We start from the raw sequence: 23,634 nt of genomic DNA, 5'->3' as shown, positions 1-23,634 counted from the left end.
GAGCTGTGGAATTCTGCAGCGCCTCCAGAGTGACCACGGGCCTCTTGGAAGCTTCTCTGATCAGTGCTCTTCTTGCTCAGTCTGTCAGTTTAGGTGGACGCTCATGTCTTGGTGGGTTTGCAGTTGTAACAAACCTTTTCCATTTTTGGATGATGGATGAACAGTGCTCCTTGAGATGTTCAAAGCTCAGGATATTTTTTTATAACCTATCCCTGCTTTAAACTCATCTACAACTTTATCCCTGACCTGTCTGGTGAGTTCCTTGGTCTTCATGAAGCTGTTTGTTCACTAATGTTCTGTAAAAAACTACTGAGGCCTTCACAGAGCAGTTTTATAATGAGACTAAATTACACACAGGTGAACTTGATTATCTAATTAGGTGACTACTAAAGGCAATTGATATCGCTAGATGTTGTTTAGGGGTATGAGAGTACAGAGGGCTGGATACTAATCAATGCCACACTTTCTGAAGGCCATGTATCATTTTTATACCACTTTACAATTATGTGCTACTTTGTGTTGGTCTATCACAGAAGATCTAAAAGAAACGACCCATTAACGTTTGTTTTTGTAAAGTGACAAAATGTGTAAAAGTTTTTCAAGGTACTGTAGTTGGAAAAAAAACTTGTGTACCTCTGCGCATATTTATGTGTGTGTGTATGTTCCTTCATGATGTTGAATTCAACATTTGTTTGAATAACTTTTTTGAGAGAAGGTGACTCTGTATGTGTGCAAATGTGTGTGCATGCGTGGAGATCTGAGGTTGGTTGGGAGGGTGGACCTCTGCGCATGATCACGTGTGTGGAAACATTTCCGTGTTTGGATTGCTTGGAATTTGATTCTGGTGGTTTCTTTGGTGGTTTTTATCTCTGTATGTGTGAAAATCTTTGTGCATTTATGTGTTCCTGATTTGAGATCTAAGGTTGGCTGAACTGGTTGATATACGTGGATAATCACATTTGTGCACGAACATTTCTGTGTTTGGATTTTTAGGAATTTTGGATTAGTAATCAGTTTACCAATCTAGATGTGTACAGATGTATGTGCATTCATGTGTGGAGATCAGAGGCTGGTTGGTAGGGTGGACCTCTGCACATAATCATATCTGTGTGCAAACACTTCTGTGTTTGGATTGCTTGAAAATTGTGTCCATTGGTTTCTTTGTTGGCATTTATCTCTGGTTGTGTGAAAATGTGTGTGCATTCATTAGTGCATGCGTGGAGATCTGAAGTTGGTTGGTAGAGCGCATAATCATATGTGTGCGCAAACATGTACTGTGCAATTGTATGTGAATTCATTTAATCCTGCAATGAGATCTAAGGCCTGGGGGAGGTCCACCCATATAAAGGGTGGCCAGGCAGCCCGGTCCGGGGCTTTTTCTGCTTTCTTTTACACGCATGGGGGGCCGTGCCACCCCATCATGAGGGCAAGCCAAGCTTTCGGAGCCTGGGGGAGGTCCACCCCCATCCAACTTTACTTCCATTCAGCCTCATTTTGGTTTAAGATGGTGACGTACGTGAATAGATAAGTTAAGCAATCATTTTACAGTAAATCTGTGATGAATTAGTGTGATCTGCATTTCTTTACTGTGTCACATTTAACACTGCGGATTGACAGTGTTGGGGAGTAACAGAGTACATGTACCGACGTTGCGTATTTAAGATCTTGCGGCCAGTGTTGGTCAAGTTACTTGAAAAAAGTAATCAGTAACTAATTACTGATTACTTCCCCAAAAAAGTAATCCTGTTACTTTACTGAGTACTTATTTTCAAAAGTAATTAATTACTTAGTTACTTAGTTACTTTTTAAAAACATGATTTACAACCTGAATAGGTAATAAAGTGATACATCTTTCAGTCCAATTCTACTTTTTCTGTATAATCCATCATATAAAATGTAATCAAATGAAAAAGTCTCTTTTTAAAACTAGTTTTATTAGTTTTAATCTTTTAACTTCATGCATCATGCAAAAATTAAATTATATGCAACATTCTCTGACTGGAAGAAATTTGCTTAAAATTTAAACCTATTTTCTGCACATTCCAGCACATAAAATAAAATATTGTTTTGTGATTACACTCACTCTTTCAAATAGATGCAAGTAAAACACAGCAGAAAATAAATAAAATCAAAGACTCAGCGGTCCTGTTGCTCTATTTTCACCTGTATAGCAGGAGTGGGGCAGGCGGAGGTTTGCCCTGGTGCAGGTGTGTCGCAGCAGTCAGTGGAAGGATCTAGGAGTTTCTCTGTGAATTTCACATTTCCGTGGCAGCGAACTCGGTGCTTGCTCGGAAGTTTAGGGGTTTTTTTCGCTGTAAAAAGAAATTTTCTTCCCACGCAGTGAACAGCGGACGCTAATGTTTTTGTCACTTTTTACGGAATCAAACTCAAAGTAAGGTCAGTATTTCCACGCTTTAAATGCTGCACGGTCATACTCTCTTCCCCCACTCGTTATATTATCCGTTGTTGATCTGCACCCAGCTGTTGCCACGAACGTCGCACTCGCTTACGTCACTGTCATGAGACACTCTCACCAAAAAAAAATCACGGTTTTAGTAACGCAGTAAGCATCGTGCTTACGGGAAAGTAACAGTAATCTAACTACGTTTTTTGCAATAGTAATCCCTTACTTTACTCGTTACTTGAAAAATGTAATCCGCGGCCCATGTCACCTCTCCTTGCAGCCTGCATAATGACGTGATGAAATATTTTTTTAAATTATTGTTCAAAAAATTATGTAATATAAAGACAATAGGAAGAGTGCTACAGGCATAGCCCTAAAGAACGTAGCCTCATGGGCAGTGTAGTCCACTTGTAAGTAAGCTATTAAGACTCGACTGTACACTAGCTGTGTCCCAAAACGTCGGCTGCATCCTCCGGAGGCCGCATTTGAAGGCCGATTACGTCACAGCCAGGCGACGAAGGCTGTTGCAAATCGTCGACTCCTTCAAATGCCGCCGACAAATGCGTCCTTCATTTCCCCGAATTTGAAGGATGGGTCGGGTGTGTCCTTCGTGGCCCACCATATCCCAGAATTCATAGCGCAGCCCAGCCAAATTTCAGCTGCCAACAATGGCGGCCGCTACTAAGTTTTAAAATTAGTCTTATTAATCTTTCTGGGTCACAAAATAAACTTTTAACATATTTTCAGGCGAGAAAGTAGCTGTGTAAATTTCAAATATCTGCTTGGTTTATCAAGACATCGCATATTTGCAAAAGTGCGCCGACGTTTTCGGAGACATCTGTTACCCACCCGCTCGATGGCGAGCCGGGGGGTTCATAGGTCACTCGAGCCGGCGAGAGCAGCGGACTCCCGGCTTCATCGTTTTCAGACCCCCGCTCTCTCGCTACTCAGGTTAAACATGATATATAAGTCACTCGGATAACTTAAAAATGTAATTGTTTGCCTTTTTTCGGTGTTTTATTTGTTCCGGAGTAAATCGGGTTGGCTGAGATCAAAGTTATTAGATTATTAGATTAAATAAAACTTTATTAATCCATCGGGTGGGTTCCTCCGGGATTTTCACACAGCTGAATAAACGTCAAACAGAAAACTGATTAAACAGAAGTGTGAGACGGTCGAGAATTTACGCCAGTGTCCTGTTATATTTTAGATAGCAAGGGGCAGACGGCCGAGTTTATTAAACTCCACCGACACAGCGGTGACGCAAATCTGAAGGCTAGACCATCCCATTCCACAGCCTCGCACTTCCGGCCTTCTCGGTCTTCGAAGGACCCGGCCCACATAGACCGCGAAGGCCGGGTCCTCCGAAGGATGCAGCCCACATTTTGGGACATAGCTACTGTGTTCGTGTTTTCCTCCGAAACAATAAGTTCTGTTGGAGTAGCTTTTCAACGCCTCTCTCTGTCTCTTGCTAGCAAAGTTGACCCAGACAACAAAGTAAAGCTAGTTTTCGGCTACGAGCCCGACATGGAACCCGACGTATTAGCCAGAGGTCCCTTTACTACAGTTCGGAGCCGCGGACCTGTTTTATATACGCGCGGAATAGTTTTCTATACGGGATCACTGCAAAAAGTGCAGCCTTACCTAATGTCCACCTACTGTTACTCATTTTATATTAAGATTTAAAAATCTAGCTGGTATTGGTATGGCGAGTAACCTTCAGTAATAGTAATAAATCACACAGCCATAGTACATTCATGTAGTAGTAAAAAGCTTGACAATATATTAAGTAATCCAAAGTATTCAGAATACATTACTTTCAATGAGTAGCATAATGGAATACGTTACAAAATACATTTTGGGGCATGTATTCTGTAATCTGTAGTGGAATACATTTTAAAAGTAAACTTCCCAACACTGCGGATTGATTAAATTCATTTTGGCACTCGTGGCAGCCTGGTTTCCCCTTTTGGTAATAACCTCTCTGGCTTTGGAGAAAACCCAATTACGTGGTACTGAAGAGGCAGAAGTGCACAAGTACCCCACAGCAAGGTTATATTAGGCTAAAATATATGCACCTCTACCCACGGATCCATTCCACTTTATGTATGTCCAGAAATCAAACCAACACTCACTTTCTGAACTAGCGAGGCTTTAGACGTCATCACCGACGTCACTCACCCATAAAGGTGCCACCCGACACACGCGTCGTGAAATACTTCCTGGGCTTCTCGACACACCCTCCGAAACCTTCACCTTTTGTTTTCAGCACATATAATTTTTATGCCAAGTACGCATTTTTAACGCAGCAGTTTTTATTATTAATATTATTGTTATCATTATCATTATTGTTGTTTTTTTACAGTTTCAGTTAAAACCGCTGTTAGGCTAAATGAATGTTTTATTCTGAAATTCGGCCCGGAAGTTCGTTCGCCCGTGGCAAAGCGAAAATCATCGGGGTCTTGGTAGAGAGGGCTGCCTTGCTAAGGTATGTGCTACTGTGTTTGACTTGCATGTGACTAGTATGTTAGGTGTGTGTTTAATGTGAACGGTGATCTTAGGCACTGTTAAAATCCGCTTCCGCGTTTTGCCGTCAGGTGGTTTGAGTTGGTTTCTTGTGCCTCTCGAACGTGAGCTGAGGTACGACACCCAGGTGTTGACGAGCTTTTTTGGCAACAAATGTGCTAATTAGCGGTCTAAGACTTGTCCTTGGTTGGTTACAAAGTCTTTCCTGCTTTTGTCTAACAAAATGGTGTCTGTGTAACAGCAACGCCGGGCTCGGTCTCTTTCACGGGCGAGTTTTATCCCGGTGTGCGGAACTGGGTGGTGCGTTTCAGCGAACGTCATGTTAGACTTTTCACACCGGGACCTTTTTTTAAATATGGCTGTTCAAGTGCTTTGCCAGGAAGTATACATCTGGTATCATCAGCAAGGGCCAGAGAGAAACTGTTGGTGTAAGAGGGTACGCTGGGAAAGGAAGTCCAATAACGCTTAGATTTTAGTAAGACGTTAGCCAAGCAAGTATTCGCATCATTTATATATGTAAGCTGTTTCACATAAATATTAATGCAAAAGTTTCACTTTTAAGCTTTAAAAGTTTAAAGTACCAAAGTTTTAAACATTTTAGTTTAAGAAAAAGTGTTAAAGTACTCAATGCAGAAGAATTTCCCATGTTAACGTTACAGTGGGGGAATAATTATTTGCTCTTCTGCTCAATTTGTTTGTTCACTTACCAAAAAAAGAACAGTCTCAAATTTCTATTGTAGTTTCATTTTAACATAAAGAGAGAGAGACAGAATATCAATGAAACACACACATTACATAAAAGTTGGAATTTATTTGCAGGTCCTTAAGTCAGACGAGTATTTGAGCCCCTGTAACAAAGCCAGAATACAATCAAATCAATCAATTACAGATACTCCTGTTCTCAACTTGTTATGTGCATTAAGCACACATAACAAGATTCCACAGAATCCGTTTCTTTTATTCCTACATCTCCACCACCGTGGGAAACACCAAAGGACCTCGTGGATAAGATTGTAGCCTGGCACAAGGCTGGACTGGGCTACGAGACCATCAGCAAGAAGCTTGTCAATCACCTGAAGGAAGCTGGAGCCACAGTTAACAAAAACATACCTGGTAATCCACTATGCAATAGCGGTTTGAAACACCCACAAGGTCCCCGTAATCAAGAACATGTATAGGCCCATTTGAACTTTGACAGTGAACATCTTAATGATTTACAGGAGGCCTGAGGAAAACTGCTGAAGTTACATGAAACCAGAATCAAGCTCTTTGGGGAACACCATCCCCATACTCGAGCACAGAGATGGGCACACTGTACTTCTACTGTACTGCACCCATTGTGATTGGTACACGGTTGCATCTTAATTACATCAAGGGGACCCTGGGACACGTTGCTATGATAATGACCATCCACATCAGGTGGTACTAAATTGTAATGGACAAGCAGTCGATCCGAGTAGCTACTAGGGCAGGGCGATATGGCCAAAAATATTTATCACGATATATATTTGAAAATTTGCGATAACGATATAACTGACGATATAATTGACGCGAGACAAAATACTTTACAACTCCACAACTTTATTAGTGCAAAAAAACAACAACCCATCAATGTATTTTCACTTAAACAAGCAGATTTTTTTTTTATGTGCATTAAAGTTATATAAAAATGTAACAGTGCAAATGCAAATTCCTTGCTGACCGTTTAACCAAAAGGCATTTCCAGTGGAAACTGGCCGACATATCCTGAGGATAACCATGTATAATATCCACAAAACTTAAAAAGAGATCATACACACAATACGGTAATATTATGTTGAAGCACAGTACGTATCACTCCGCCAGGCTGCTGACTACGATAGCCGTAATACTCTGACAATCCATCAAGCGGTGCGGCTTCGTAGCTTAGTAAAGTCATACTAAAACATTTTTTGACAGATTTTTGAGCGCCGTGTAGCACATAAAATCGGTTCGGTAATAACGACAGCTCACTTGCATGCTCTACCAAAAAATGTGCTTTGGTAGAGCATGTCAAACCAGTTCCACACCACTGATGTTGCACCATTTTTGCAAACCAATTCTGTTTCATCTGTTTCATTCAACGATCCGCTTTCCCCCTTCTCATTCTCCATCGCCGCCATGCTTTTTCCGCCATGTGCGTATGAAAACAAAGGCACTGCACATGCGTGTTTAACCCATATTCTATAGCGATATTTCATTTTCTTATCAGTGCCTAACATTATACTGGTATTACCGTGAACTGTATGATATGGCCCAGCCCTAGTAGCTACTGATGGAAAAGAGCTTTGGTTGAGGTTTGTGCTCTTGGAGTGCTTATTGTTTATTGCATGTGACTGCCTAGACACTGTGGATGATTCTTCTGATGTGACTCAAAACATACTGCTGAGGCAAAAAAGGGGTTGGCTAAAGAAGCATATTAAGGTCCCCGGCTGTCCTAGCCAGACTCCAGACCTCAATTCTATAAAAATATGTGAGGGAGTTGAAGTTTGAGAAAAAAACCTTTAGAGTTTCTGTAAAGAAGAGTTTTCCAGAATCCCCTCTGAGATGTGTGCAACCCTGATGGCCAACTATAGGAAACATCTTTCAGCTTTGCTTACCAATAAGGGTTTCTCCACCAACAACAAAGTCTTGTTTTGCTATTTCCCCCCATTGTGTACTGCTGGAAGCTGAGGTGGAACTTTTTCTTCAGTCTGTGGCTGTTTTCATCATCTGATTCTTCTATTATTTTATGTGTCACTTTATTAAACGATTGCTTTTTGATTAAATGATTTGTGTACACAGATCATGGATCTCCTCAGCAGTTTGGAAATCTACATCCCTGCAGAGGCTGAGGTGAAAAACATCCCTTTGTGGACCTTGCCAAAGTCTGTACTCAGAAGAATGGGCCTCCCTCTCCTGAATGCCTCCAGGAATCTTGCAGACTCTCCAGAAGGCATATGGATTTCTCCAGCAGTTATACGGAAGAAAGGCCAGAGATACACAGGAAGTGCAATAGATAACATGACCTCAGTGCTGGGCAAAGAGTTGCGTGCTTCAAGGGGTCCTTTTCGAATGTCTTTTGTTTCCTCGAACCATGCAGCTCATGAGGTGCTGAAGGGCACCGTTCCCAAGGCACCTCTATGTCAAACCTCTCAATTCCCTCCAGACTCTGCACCACGAACCGGTCGAGATGCTGTCGTCATCTACCGTGGGCAAGTTTACTTGTCCATCAGGGTGCCTAGTCGTAGCCATAGTCAGCGTGGGAAACAGACGACTTCCCAGCCTGTCACTCCTTCAACGTCCCACTTGTCTTCAAAGAAAAGGAAAAAGGTAACACAACTTTATTTCTGCTAAAACGACCAGTTTAAAAAAAGCCTAGCAGGGGTCGTATTTACACAGAGCGGCCTCATGCTGTTCCAGAAGGGAGAATGATTCAATTCAACACAGTTGTATTATTAATATCATTGAAAAGAATCATAATGAATATATTTATATAATCCTATTAACCTAAAAAACATGTTCTCATTGGAAAAACACACAAAACTTCATGCTCTCCATTCTTTTCTCTTTTCTCATGGTTCAGCCTGGTCACTCCGTGTAAACTCTTGGTTATTGGTCTCAGCCTTTATCTGAAACCAACCTGACATCATGTAACAGACACGCTGGTCCAGCGGATGCAGAAATTATATTGCTGCACGCAGCAGGAATATACCAGCAGAGGCACATGATATATTTAAATCCACAAACTCGGTAGTAAACAAAAAATGTAAGAAGTAGAAATGATTAAGTTAGCTTTGGAGAGACAAAGTGTGACGTGGACACGGTGAACCGGTATCTCTGTTACACGCCCTGCTGTGATATCGGGTTGCTGAAAGGGGTTGATTTCAGGCAGGAACCGACATCTGGTGAGAATTTCACGTGCAATACACAGAGACAGACAACCATTCACACCTATGGGAATTTAGATTTAACCTGACCCCCAACTGCATGTCTTTGGACTATGGAAGGAAGCCGGGGTACCTGGGGAGAACATGCAAACTCCATACAGGAAGTGCCTGGCCAGGTGTTGGAATCCAACTTGGCACCTTCTTGCTGTGAGGCAGCAGTGCTAATCTTACTTACTTAGCACTTAGTTCCTCCTATGCCGGGCGGCGCATAGGGCAGCTAACGATCTCCATCGACGTCGGTCAGCAGCGACTGCTACGTCTTCGTCCCAGGCGATGTCGACGGTTTTCAAATCATCCATAAACTTTCAACGCCATGTGATTAGCACTGCTCTGACAGTGCTAATCAACACCAATAATAATAATAATTATTATTATTATTATTATTAATTTACATAATCTTAAATTCACCCTTATATCTAGTATCAAGATGCAAATAGACATGCATGCATTAGGAGGGCTCTACAGATGTAAAGCTACATGCGGCTGTCTGAAATCAACCTCGTTGACAAACAATCAAGCCTTAGGGTTCACCAAAAGTATATTTTGTAATATGCTTTTGGTTGTTTTTGTTGTTGTTGTTGTTGTTGTTTTTTTTAAAACGATAAATGATAGAATAGCATCTCCCAGAAGCCTCTGGATTATGTTTATGTTCATTTGTATTTTAGTCCTAGAATGCTACTTTAAACTCTTAATTCTGTGACTTTTTTTGTACATCCTTTAGACGATGCTAAGCGACAATAAGCCCAAGAAAAAGCACAACATATGTGAAGTAATGCATACAGAAAACAAGAAGGATGACGCACACAGGACAAGAGATGTTCACTTTCTGCCAAAACCCATTGAGAGTGAGTGTGAAGTTGGCAGCAAGTGTCCTGCAGATTCTAGAGGAGAGCTGCTCTCAGAAGCCCCCCTGAAGACAGCTGGCTTTCAGCCTCACGGGGAGCCAGAGGAGGATCTGACTGCCGAAGAAGCAGACGGCCCCCATGAGAACAATGACAGAAGTGGTAGTCTACAGATGGACATCAGGGAAGTTGACCAAAGTAGCAGGGGCAGGATGGATCCCCTGTGTGCAGCTGCCGCCTCCACATCACTGCAGATGGACTGTGACTTTAACGAGTTGGCACAAGAGGAGAAGATCGCTCAAATGAGAGCCAAACTTAGACAGAACGAAGCTGCTCTAAACCTGCTTTCTTAAAGTGACCTCACATTTGTTAGCCTTTTTGTACCAAATGTTTAGAATAGACTTTTATACATTTGTCTTCTGTGAACACATGCACATTAATAAAAATGGTATCGATGGGCTTATGTGTTTGGTGATCCTTTTGTTTTATTCGGGCGTCCAAAAACAAAGAGATGTTGTACTAGTGTGGTGTTGTCTTCTCATTAGGTGCAGTTTATAGCAACGTCTTCATTGTTTGGATGTTTTTGATGTGTTAGTTCTGGTCAAAAAATCATTTCCTTTTGATAAAACCTTAAACCATAACAGGGTATGGGTTGATTAGGTTAACCTGTAGTTTGATAAGGTCCCATTTACAAAGTCAACCACATGGTTCTTTGTTAAAATGCTTCTTTTTCCCAGAATATATGATGGGCTTTTTCCTGGTTCAGTAACTAAGACTTTTTTTTTTTTTTTTGTTAAAATCAAGCATCCCAAATATACCGTTTTGTTTTTATGTTTAGTATGGTAGTTTTCCTGATCACCTTGAAACACCTCCACAGGTCATGAGTGGGTCTTATGTCTGTTGGAAGTGCTCCAAACCACAAACGGCAAATATGACTAATCTTTGTGCATATGTGTTTCATAATGTGACTTTTAATACTAATTAGACCTGTGAAAAATCATTATCATTATTATTATTATTATTATTGTTTGGTGACCTAGTGCTGAAATGGTTGTGGCATGATTGTTGTCCTTTCTACTCTGCCTTCTCACTCCATAAATTATTTTTCATACGCAAGTCTTGCACTCTGGGCCTGACATTTCCCACTCTTCTGTCAGTGTGGAACAAGAATGTCAGGACTTTGAATTGTGACATAGTGACTGTGCTCACACTCATCTGTCTGCTCTGGTCCCTGAACGATTCAAAATGTTTAGCATGAACTCATCTAGGGTTAAAGGTTTTCATTTCTCTGTGTTTGAAATGCATTTCTATAGATGTATTTCTGTTTGGAAAATATGTTTGCAATAAAAGCATTCTGTACGGGGCTTTGAATTTTATTTCAAAGAAGCATCTCACCACACCAAAGTGTCACAGTTTATACTGTAACCAGGGTTGGAATCAGAAGAGTTCAGAATATTGGAACTGAAGGAAAAAATGGTAAGTTTAAAAAAGTAAGGTTTGTTGTATTAGTGTGAGTTGTTGGATTATCCCAGGAAGTTGATTCTGTTCATCTGAATGTTTTCAGTGGGAGAAACGTTTCCTCATCATCAGGTAACTTCTTCAGTCTCAGCTGACTGCAGGTTTCCAACCTTATGAACAGTACATTTTATAATTCATTTCATAGTTATGCAAATTCTCATGACCATTGATCAACAACCTCTGACCAAAACCCACTGATCAAAGAACACTGATCAATGGCCATGAGTACCATTCACAGAGAGTTGGGGAATGGCTGCAATCACAGCATTGTAAGATGGTGACAGATGTACCCTTAGGCCCCCTCCTCGATTCAGAGATGGTCTTTCCCTTTTCATGTAAATGGCCTCCTTGACTCCGCGCTCAAACCAGCGTTCCTCCCTGTCCAGGATGTGTACATCCTCATCATTGAAAGAGTGTCCACCGGCCTGTAGGTGTAAATAGACTGCAGAGTCCTGGCCTGACGAGGTGGCTCGTCTGTGTTGTGCCATCCTCTTCGCCAGAGGTTGTTTGGTTTCCCCGATGTATAAATCCTGGCAATCCTCCTGGCACTTAACAGTCTACACTATATTACTACATATTATATCATTTGGTACTGAGGTTGGGATTGTTTCAATACTGTATGCATACAATACCCATACTCCACCAATACACTGCTCATAACTAGATGAGCATGGACACATACACAGAAACTATGGTAAGTACAAACCTCAGTGCCGACCTCTGCAGATACAGTCATGTTGGAGGAGGATGTAAAGTTTTCAGTTATGTTTGGGAAGGAAATAGATGACTGAAGTTTTAGACAAATGTTTTTTCAGCATCAGTAATGTCAGCTGAGGCAGATGTGCCTGCGCATCAGAAGAAGCTCCCAAATACTTCAGTAATGGTTTATACATTAGATTTTTATTTGTAAATATAGGCTTGAAGAAATTACAGAGGTATATTGCACATATCAGGTCCATACATGAACCACACAAAAAATTTAATTTAACTTTTGCAAATGAGCTTGTTCTAATGAAAAATATATTAAGTAATAAATTAATTACTTTCAAGCCAATGCTTGCCAAGTGAAAATTTCTGTGCCCATCCATCTTCTGTTTATCTGGGGTCAGGTCGCAGGGGCACCAGCCTAAGCAGAGAAGCCCAGACCTCCCTCTCCCCAGCCACCTCCTCCAGCTTGTCCGGGGGAACACCAAGGTGTTCCCAGGCCAGCCGAGAGATATAATCCCTCCAGTGTGTCCTGGGTCTGCCCCAGGTCTCCTCCTGGTGGGACATGCCCTCTTTCTGTGCCTATATTCAATTTAATTTGTTCAAAATCAAAATGTTGTTGCAAAACAACAACAAACACAAAAAAAACTGGTAAGTAGCTAACAACCAGAACTACCCATACAATCAAAGGGGTTATTTGGTTAATAATTATGTTTACAATGCCTCTGGGGTTGGCTAACAAGCTGATAAAAAACAAGCATGTCCTGAGAAAAAATGATTTAGACTCATCAATGATGAGCCGTCATCTAAATCTATTGTGTGTAGCCAACAGGTCAAGGTAAGAACACTGATGCAAGAAATTCAACTGTCAAATGTATTCAGATAGTCAATAAATACACAGCATCATCCTGTCTTATTTTTTCTTTCAGTTTGCTTTATTTTTCTTTTTTGTCTTTGAACCCTTTTATGCAGTGTTAGGGTAATTAAAATTCCATGTTAACATGTAGAGTTATGATGTCACTGTTCTGATCTTGCCAAACCATCGCTGGTTCTTCCCAAACTGCAGAATCACTGCAAAGTCTCCAGATCATCATTGGTATGTGAAGTCTTTGGCTGAGAAACCATGTCACTGTAAAAACATGATTCCACTGGTGAATTTGTCATGGTGTCACATAGGGGTGGAAAGCCTCTGTCCCATCAGCTCTCCCTCAAAGACACCACAGATGATGTGCAGAGGTGGGTTTCTCAGTTTCTCAGGTAAGTTGCAGGATTAAAACCCAAGTTTAACTTATAAATAGATCAATCTATACACCTAAAAACCACAAACCAGGCGAGAAATTTGGGTGTAGTGATGGATGCAGACCTAAACTTAGAAAAACACATTAAGACAATAACAAAATCAGCCTACTATCACCTCAAGAATATTTCAAGGATAAAAGATCTGATGTCTCAACAGGACCTGGAAAAACTAGTCCATGCATTCATCTTTAGTAGGCTTGATTACTGTAACAGCATCTTTACAGGTCTACCTAAAAAATCAGTCAAACAACTACAGCTCATTCAGAACTCTGCTGCTAGAGTCCTCACTAAGACCAAAAAAGTGGACCACATCAGTCCAGCTCTGAGGTCTTTACACTGGCTGCCTGTCCGTCAGAGGATAGACTGTAAAGTTCTGATGCTGGTCTATAAAGCTCTGTATGGTTTAGGACCAAAATACATCAGTGACCTCCTGACCCAGTATGAACCTTCCAGATCCCTCAGGTCATCTGGATCCGGTCTGTTATCAGTCCCCAGAGTCAGAACCAGACACGGAGAAGCTGCATTCAGCTTTTATGCTCCTTATATCTGGAACAAACTCCCAGAAAGCCTCAGATCAGCTGAAACACTCAGTTTATTTAAATCCAGGTTGAAGACTCACCTATTCTCAGCTGCATTTGAATAAAGCACCAAATCCACACTTAAGTTTAAATTTCAAAACTTACATTTTAACTACTGATTTTATCTACTGTTTTGATTTTATCTACTGTTCTAATTTTTGATTTTATATACTGTTTTGTTTGTTTGTTTGTTTGTTTTAATCAATTTGAAATCATGCTTTTTATTTGTTTTTGTTTTTAATGTCTCTGTAAAGCACTTTGAATCACCTTGTTGTTGAATTGTGCTATATAAATAAACTTGCCTTGCCTTGCCACATACTTTGCATTTTTCAAACAGCACAAGCAGTATTTCCACATTTACTATTTGTATTATTACTAGTACTAAATAAGATGAGAGCCAAAGTTGGTACACTGCCAAATGTTTGGCTCATGTGAATAAACCAATGACTGAACCGTCTTCTCATTAAGACAAATGTTAAATGTTGAGCTGAGTGAAAACCAGACAGTATTCACAGCATGTCCACATGCTCGTGGCATTAATTATCCATAGAACCGCCAGTTTTTAGTTTTTTAGTTTTTAGTAGAGTACATTTTAAAGCACTAGTACTAGTTCAAAACAAGTGGAACGTGAGCCGCATTAAGTACTGACTAACATCACTAATGTCACTAATGTTGCTGACATGAAGCCAAATGGTTTAATGTTCTAAGTGATGGCTCAAAAATCAAGCACAAACAGGAACGCCCCATATCAGTGCGCGTGTCGCTATAAGACAAATCATGTGACCCACACAGCTGCTGTGTTGTACATGATGACGTGGATGCAGTCGTTGTTCGTCCAGCGATCAGGGCTCAAATTGTGTTTGTCGGGAGCTCCTTTGCATCAGTGCTGTTTGTGAGGTTATCATCCACCACACAATGATCTCCACCCTTCACACACACCAGCACTCCCACTGTCACGAGCGCTTATATTTCCCAAACACTTTCACTTTGATTTCACGTGTTTCGTTTATACTTCTTTGCAAAACCTATTTTTGAAGTCTGCATTTGACACACTGTATTAATCAGTCATATGAATTTGTTATAATCAAATTATTTGGAATATGCACCTCTTGTTCCTTGAGTTAGCACTTATATAAACAGGACCGCTCATCAGTCAGGATAAATGAGCGATGTTCAGGATGCCAGCAATAATTGTACATCCAGCAGATGTCGCTATTAAGCAGCACATCCACCCAGTCGACAGAAGGGAAACGTTAGTATTGTACCCGTCACACCTAAACGTTTACTCCTCGCTCCACGAGGGGTAATTCATTTTTTCAAAAAACCCCAAAAAAACAACAACTCTCCACCACCACGGCTGTGCTCTGAATGCTAGGATAGGGTGGACCACGAAGGATACATCCAACCCGTCCTTCAAACCCGGGAAAAGGAGGCCACATTTGGAGGAGTCTTCAAACAGCCTTCGTCGCCTCGCTGTGACGTAATTGGCCTTCAAGGATGCAGCCCCTGAACTAGGACACTGTATATGCCTAGGGGCCGGCCCTGGTACAGAGGCCCGGGGGTCAAATCCAGAAAACCAACAGGATTAGGTTGTCTAGTCCTTGTTAGAATTGGCTCAACACATTTATTTTTATTTATAATATAAATGGAATGCTGTATGATATCACTGCCGAATGAATTCTTTGATCTCAATAAGGAAACATGCTGGGGAATCAAACATAGAAAATACAAAATATGTATGCACATATTTTCCTTTACAAAAATAGCATGAACAGGAAGAGAGTTATGTTTACAGCTCAGTTTCCACTCCCTGGTGTGTTGCAGTTGATTTCACCCTGAGCATGTTTCATCATGTTTTTCATTCTAACAAACGTCCTCTCAGGACAACAGAACCAAGTCATCTGCTACATTTTCAAGCAGAAATGGTTCTGAGGATGGGAGGGAGGCAACCTCCCTGACTAGGTCCTCCCCTCCTGCTGCCTTTTATAAGACTGCAGGTCTCCCAAAGCTTGTCTACACAGAAAGGATGTGCTCCTTGTGCTGTCCCCGTGCCAGACCACAGACACTCCAGGTAGGGCTTTGCCTCACATCTTTTAGGTGGGACAGAAAAGAAACATACTGTATTTTAGATGGTGTTTTAAACATTGTTGCTTGTCATTATTTTATTTTTTTAATTTTTAATTTTTTTTATAAAGAAAAAAAGCTCATCTTTCTAAACTAAATGTTGAAGTCTGCAGAAGCACTACATTCCAGGAATCCGTTATTAGCTAATTATTAATTTCCTGAGTCTTAGTGAAAAAACGTGTGTATAGTGTAAGTAGTAAAAGAAGTAAGAAGTAAAAGTAAATGGGGAGCTATCTTTCCAAGGCCACTGGTCATATTTCCTAACGCTCCCTCTGAGCCTTTAACAATAGAGACAATAGTATGACCTGTCATTTAATTCTGCAGTCTACTCTCAACAATATCAGAAGATATGTGTTGGTTACTGAAGGTTATCAATCTGTACTGTACAGAATGTCTACTCTGACGTGGTGATTATATCAGAGATCATAGTGTTCCCACTTTTTTGTTTTGTTGTCTTTGTTTAGTTAAATTAATCCAGTGGCTAGAGTCGAACTGACAGTTTGGGTAGTGTGCTTGGGGAAGGATGTTTGATGTTTCAGTTCAACTATGGCCTAAACAATCCAAATGTTTCACTATTAATGAAATATTCAAGGATATCACCTCATTGTACAACAAAAATACCATTAATACACTATTCTGTGGTAAAATCAGGATCATAAATAAATGTACAGCCATAAGTATTTGGACAATTGTACATTTTTTTTGCAATTTTGCCTCTGTACACTGCCACAGTGGATTTAAAATGAAATCATTAGGATGTGGCTGAAGTACTGCTGCTTTAATTCAACAGTTTTAACCTATTAATGCATTTTCATACATACTGCCCATTTTCAGAGCCCCAAAAGTAACAGGGCAAACTAACATCATTTAGACTATAATGGTAGTTCTTAATACTTGAATTAAAATCATTTGCAGTCAGTGACTGCTTCAGGTCTCGAACCCATGGACATCAGCAGATGCATTTTTCCTTTGAGACAAGCTGCTGGACCTTTACTGCAGCTGCCATCAGTTGCTGTTTTTGTGTGGGTCTGTTTGCCTCTTCATTAACTGAAAAGCCAGCAGCCATCCATGCCAGTGACACAAAGATGCATCCACTATGATTGTGTGCTGTCCCTCTTTGTTGCCAATATTTAATTTATCCAAAGATGTTTATGCTGTGCAGGCTGTATTTAAATTCATGAAGCCGTGTCTTGTTTACAGACTTGGGTGTTGGTTTGTCTTGCTGTGTTCTTGACTTGAGTCAGTCGGCTTTAGATGTCTTCTGTGGTTTTTCGGGCATTTTGGTGTTGCTAAGCTGCACAGTGCGTTCCTGCTTGAAGAGGTTCAAAAGTCATTCATGCAATGTCAACAGAATTTCCCTGATATCCATCATTGTACTTTCAGTCTAATGATGTCTTCCTTTATTTGCATTGAGATTTCTTTGGACCTAATATTGAAACTTGCACTGGATGGTTATTCAAAGACACCAGTCAGAAACTATTAATGGAACAGGCCTCTCCTTCTTGTCAGTCAGTTTCATTTACTTTTTGAACATTTGGAGTGTCAAAAAAGGAGGAATATGTATAAAAATGGTGGCATTTCCTAAACACTTAATGTAAGATCACAACACCTGTCTCATATTCTGGTTTTCTTCTTGTTTCCAGGTGCTGTGTGTGCAGATCTGCATGTTTTACTCCAGCATTTGTCTGGTAAGCTGGCCACTGTGTGCAGAGACAGCCAAAGTCCGATGTGGCTCTGACCTGCTCAGTGACCTCATGTTTGTCTGTGGGGACCGTGGAATCTATTTACGTGAGTCTGCCTTAAGTACAAGCTGTGGCTTTACTGTGAGTTTGATGCGTCAAGCAGCAGGATGGGCCCACATTACTCAGCTTTCTTTAGTCATTAGTCAAATTGAGGACTAGCAGCTGAACTTTTTTTAAAAACTAAAAGCTCCAGGTTTAAATCTGTAAAGATGCACTGACACAAGTGTGCTAATGTGCTTAGTTTCCTTTTCTGAAGTTTATTTCATGAGTTTTTTCACCTGTTTGTTCATTCGTGTTTTGGAAGGTGCTAAGGTGAGGTACTATATTAAACAACAAATTACCAACATTTTGAATGGTGCAATCATAACTACAAATGAAGGTAATTTTACGGATGTATTAAATGTAATAAAGGTTTGATAATAGCTAAACACACTGTTATTCTCCCTATAATGAGGATTTAAACTTTAATTACTTCCACTGCACAGTACTCGTACCAATGCAGTTACCCACTGCACTTTTCACCTGGTTACCTTTGCTCTCTTCTAACCAAGGCAACCCTCTGCATCTGCTATCAGACTGGTGGCAGTGCATCAAAATAGCAGGATACTCCCCAGGACACTGTGCTTCTGTGTGATAGTCTTATTGTTAAAACAGTGTTATCTGAGAGCAGTACAAAGGTACAGAGAGGGAGCAGAAGCAGCTGCAGATATGCTCTTTCAGAAGCACTCTGTTCTTTGGCCTATATCGTGATTATGCTAAAACTTTTGCATGTTTCATGTTTCGTTTATGCCAGAAACAGCACGATAATTTTTCACAATGCCAGTATTAAACATGACTACATCTGGAATGTAATGTTTACCATATTCACCAAGCTAGAGACATTCAAAGGTCTCGTCAAGAAAAGAAACATTAGAAATAAAGACTGAAAGAGGCTTTAAATCGGCCGTCTGAAGATAAATTGTATTGATTTTTATTCCATCTTTTCAGGACAATGTGCTGCTTGTAATTAATCCATTCGCAAACACGCTAATACTGACGAACACTTCAGTGCTCAGAGATGTTATGATTGAATTGTTCCTAATTGTGCACTGATAATATACAAAGGACAAAATATTCTACTTCTACACTGTAAACACATGTTTAAAATTAGAGAGAAGGCAAAGGTAATGATAATATATATAGGCTAAATCTGTGAAAAAGTGTTTATGAAACAATTTTTATCTTTAGTTTGTGAATATGTTTTGTTGTAAACTTATCATTTTTATGCATTTATTTTATGTTTTGTTTTCAGTGACATAACATTATAAACCATTTAAACAGAGTCGGTGTAATAGGTCAAGTCATTCGAGTTCTTTGCAGACAAACATGAAATCATCTGTAGATTTCATGTCTGTGCTCCAGAGGATAAATCCTGATGATTTTAAATGCACTTCATAATTGCCATCAGTTAAACACCAGGAAGGAATTAATCAGAGCATAAGTCATTTAAACTTCTAGGATGTTGATGTGGTCAGTTAGGTAGCAGAGGGGTTTTTTATTGGTTTCAGTTGCTTTGATGTTAATGAAATTAACAAAAGGTGCTCAAAGGTGCAGCAATAAGACAGTCCCCAAGCACGAATGGTTTCAGGCCACTGATATTTTTCCTCCTCATCTTTTCTGACTGTTATGCATTTGGCTAGGTCATTGTCCCCACTGGTAGCATGAGGTGATACCTGGACCCAGCAGAGGTTATGCTGTTGGGTCCAGGTAATGTGGTCCCTTGCATCAAACCAGAAGGTTTGATGTGTCTCTCCCAGAACAGTGTAAAGCACACAGAAGAGATTCCAGGAGACGGGCATTTACTCTAGCAGAGCTGGACAGGGGTACAGAATGGTCTTTAAACCATTTGCAGGACTGGTATCAGCTCCTTCATGCAGGCAGAAATAGAAAGAGCAATGTCAGAGCTCTACAAAGAGCTCCAACAGGCCACTGGTAAGTGACAAAACAGAGACAAATTTAATGGGCCTGAGAGCCACCGTCCTCTAGTGTGCCCTGTGCTCACACCTGGGTACCCCTGGGGTTTGCCATAGAATACCAGAATTGAATACCAGAATCTGTCACATGTGCACAGGTTCAACCTGTGCACATGTGACAGATGTGAAAGGGTCTGGAGAAGCTGTGGAGAATGCTGCCCGCATCATCGTTCCACATGACTGGTCTGGTAGTGGGTCAGTGATGGTCTAGGAAAGCATGGGAGGGCCACATAGACCTCTACAGCTTAGATAACAACACTCTTGACTCTCACTGTCAGCTCTTATGCTGGTGCAGTGGGACCTAGCTTCCTCATGTGGTGAGAGTATACATGTAGTTGCTAGAGGATGAAGCACCTGACCCAAATCTGATAGTACCAATTTGAGTTGCTACAATAAAATTTCGGCTTAATGGACTAGCCCGCCACATATTTTTCACTTTGGTTTTTGGGATGTCTTTGAATTCAATGATGTGGCGTCCTTTTGTTCCCAACACGTTAATATCAGCATAGATGATTTTGTCATGTTGAGAATGTGTCCTGATGTGTTTTCAGAGTAAGCAGTGTATTATGTTAAAATAAAATAATAAATTGACTTGCTCTTATGTAGAAAAGTGTTTTTCCATTTAACACACACACAGACATTTAAACCCAAATGAACACATCAGGAAAAAGTCGGGGTTCAGCATCTTGCCCGGGGGTACTTTGGCGTGGAGACTGCAGCAGCCAGGGATCAAACCACCAACCTAACGATTAGCAGACACGCTCTACCTCCTGAGCCGCAGCCACGATAGTTCAACAATGACTGAATTGTCCGAGCACATTTATTCTCTGCAGATGAGGAAGTTGTTATGGCCACATAAGGGGACACAGTAAATTTTAAGCACCACTGTACTCTATAAAGGAGATTTTGTTTGACTGTAAAGCTATTGATAGCTAAAGGAAAGAGAAGAACGTCGTGTGTGACACGTCTCTCTTCTGCAGGTAAAGGCTTGTGGTCTGGTTATGGCGCTCGGCCCAGAGGGAAGGGGATAGTGGATCTGTGTTGCCTGTCATCAGGTTGTGAACTTCATCACCTTGAGATGTACTGTGCTAAACCAAAGATCCAGCAGACCACATATTCTCCATCCACAACACTACATGCAACAACACAGCCAAATTTGGTAAGATCTCTGTTGTTTAAATAAGTTCATGTACCTTGTATCCATCCATTGTCTTCACCTTATCCAGTTCAGATGAACGGGGTGAAGGTGGGAGCTTATTTCATGACAATACACCCCAAAGGTCGCACACAGAGAGAGAAACAATCATTTGTGCTTCACAAGTACAGTCAGTTTAGAATGACCACTTAGCCTAACCCCTATGTGTGTTCAGGCTGTGGGAGGAACCCAGAATCCACTCCACAGTGGATGTGATCCAGGATCTTCTTGCTGTGAAGTGATAGTGCTAACCACTGCACCACTGTGCTGTTTAAGTTCACATTTGGCCTTGACATTATCGGAGGATTGATTACACTGGTTCAAAGAGAAACTAACTGGGCTTCACCCAAACTGGCTCATTGTATGAAATACAGTCAAGCCTGTATCCTTAGTCCCTGCTGACCTTTACCAAAGGTCACATTAGATCCCAAAGAACATTTGTAAACCAACTGTGGACTTAGTCTTCTGTCAGTGATCTGTGGTAGTACTGCAAGCATGTGATCCACAACTATTTCCATTTTTGATTAAATATCTAAAGATGGTAAAAAAAAAAATGTGTTTATTTCAGAGCTGTGAAAAACACTTTCCTTCTTTTTCATATAAGTGTGTATTGTATAAGAATGCAGGAATATGTGCATATACCTACTGAATGTTGGACAGACTCATTGTCATTTAATAAATATATCAACACTAAGCCAGAAAATCAGGATTGGGAGCTGTATTTTTTATATTGTGTTGTTTTCCTCGAACACACCTGTCACTATTAAAGGCATGCCTACCAAGTAAATCCAGACATGGTTTCAACTGGCCACAGACAAAAAAGTTTCAATTTATTGAATCCAAAACCACAAAAGTCACAAAGAAAAAGGCAGCATTCACTTTAGCAGAAAGTTTCACTGTCATGAAAGAGGAAAACAACCAGTTGGCACTGCAGCCACTAAAGACTTTGACCTTATGAGATGAATATTTATATTCCTGGATTTGGAATTCTGTAATAGTATTGCCAAGCCGGGGAAATTCTCTGGTATTGTAGTGATCCAGCACAATGTGTGTGAAGCACCAGAATATCAACAACAGTGACCACATAACACACACTCACAGCTGCATTGGAGGCCTTTAGCTCCTCATTATTTAATGAACTCTTTATTCTGATCTGTGTCTTGCAGTTCCAAGAAGTATCTCAGAAAAAACTTTTACAGTACCTGGGGCCTCCCAGCAGTCTGAAGAGGGAAGCATACAGAAGGAAACGGCAGCCTTCGCTTCGGCACAAAGTCAAAGGAGGAGGAGTGACCATGAAACAACAAGTCAGCCGACTACAGCCAATAAGAGCGCACTTTAAAGAATGATGGGTTTACAGTCCAGAGTTTGAAGATAATATTTATATTCCTCGAATTCTCCAACAGTTTTGCCAACTCACAGAAGTCCTCTGGTATAAAAGCAATCATACAGTGTATGTGTTTGAGTATGTGCAGCGACTCGAACCTCTTATATGTTCATAGATAAAAGGTCACCTCAGAAACTTTAGAAATGTAATCAGATTAACAGCAAACTTTCAATAACAACACAATAAACAGCAATCCATGTATGGTTAATGACAGTGTTTGGTTAACATCCAGCCCCTTCATGGAGAATATTTGGTTGTTTGTTACATTGATACATAAAAACAACTATTTTTCTAGATTTTGATTAAAGCAAAAGTCAGTTCTAACCACAGACAGGCCACCAGTAATTTGGTGAATGAGTAATGTTCAGGAAAAAAGTTACTCCTTTATGTACTTAGCATTATAGGCCTTCATTTTGTGCTCTAGATATCTTCACGTTAATGTGATCCGTGCAGCTAATGGAAATAACGTTTGTGGGGAGAGAAACATGAAGCAAATAACAGAAGTGATATACTCATAAATGCACAAAACTCTTAGAGATTTTTTTTATCTATTTTGAGATGTTACCTCATCCTAGACCACCATAAATGCTTTTTCCTCTTTACTTACAGTAGACCTAATTCCCCTACATCTGCTCTAACTCATGAAAATATCTTCAGCAGCCCGATTCTTCACTATTCTTCTGTCTGTGCTCATCTCTTGGTGTGGTGTCTGTTAAGAAACATGCCAGCCACTATACCGTAGTTAATAGTTCTCATAAGCTTTTTTATGCACTCATAATCAGAATCCAAACACTTTGTTATGTACCCCACCTTGTGTGGAGTCACTTGTAGTTCACACTTATTTTGATGGCACTTGACTGACTTGACTAGCTTTAATATTTGTTTGGGTAAAAGACAAATTTTATCCACTGTGAGTTTATTGTTTGTGAACATATTTTGTGTAAATGTCTTTAAATGCATTCATTATTTATTTCACAATGAGCACGTAACTATAATAAATACTAAGCCTTATTTCATCTTTGGTGCTCTGTTATGCTTTACATTGTTTGGCTGTAAAAGTGACTTCAGGTTTGACTACAGAGTATTTTCAAATCTCACAACATTTTATGTTCATATAAATCTAAACAGAACTTGACACAACCTCCAGTTTCAATGTAATCTTAAGCTGCTGGCTCATTTTACTTTGACATAACTACAGTCATCACCAAAAGCCCTGAAGGTCATCTCTGGCCTCTGTGGATAAATAAAGAGCTGCAAGTCTTACTGATAGATTTGTGATTAAACAAAGTGTGCTCTTTGAAGCCACGCTGAAGTTGTGACCAGGTGTTCTATCTGCACGGGAGTGTCAGGTGCTATAA

At 40.4% G+C, this 23,634-nt stretch overlaps 2 protein-coding genes across 4 annotated transcripts; both read left to right on the top strand.

The window, feature by feature from the left end:
- Positions 1-4,612: 4,612 nt before the first annotated feature.
- Positions 4,613-11,082, top strand: LOC116315131. Of its 3 annotated transcripts, none has more exons than XM_039605017.1 (4): positions 4,613-4,892; positions 5,854-6,043; positions 7,733-8,260; positions 9,599-11,082. In XM_039605017.1, the coding sequence occupies exons 3-4, from the start codon at positions 7,736-7,738 to the stop codon at positions 10,070-10,072; spliced, it is 999 nt and encodes a 332-aa protein (XP_039460951.1). In that variant the 5' UTR covers positions 4,613-4,892; positions 5,854-6,043; positions 7,733-7,735; the 3' UTR covers positions 10,073-11,082. The 3 variants fall into 3 exon arrangements, with proteins under 3 accessions (XP_039460951.1, XP_031589171.1, XP_031589172.1); XM_031733312.2 differs by lacking the exon at positions 5,854-6,043 and having other exon boundaries at positions 4,626-4,694; positions 4,770-4,892; XM_031733311.2 differs by lacking the exon at positions 5,854-6,043 and having other exon boundaries at positions 4,614-4,892.
- Positions 11,083-15,784: 4,702 nt separating this feature from the next.
- On the top strand, positions 15,785-23,395 carry LOC116315126 (insulin-like growth factor I). The gene is made up of 4 exons (XM_031733303.2): positions 15,785-15,890; positions 17,587-17,731; positions 20,678-20,856; positions 22,059-23,395. Exons 1-4 carry the CDS (start codon positions 15,846-15,848, stop codon positions 22,236-22,238), a joined length of 549 nt encoding a protein of 182 aa, XP_031589163.1. The 5' UTR covers positions 15,785-15,845; the 3' UTR covers positions 22,239-23,395.
- The last annotated feature ends 239 nt before the right edge of the window (positions 23,396-23,634 follow it).

This window comes from Oreochromis aureus, linkage group 20, assembly GCF_013358895.1.
Source record: "Oreochromis aureus strain Israel breed Guangdong linkage group 20, ZZ_aureus, whole genome shotgun sequence".
Lineage (NCBI taxonomy): Eukaryota > Metazoa > Chordata > Actinopteri > Cichliformes > Cichlidae > Oreochromis > Oreochromis aureus.
This window is presented reverse-complemented; position numbering and strand designations above follow the sequence as displayed.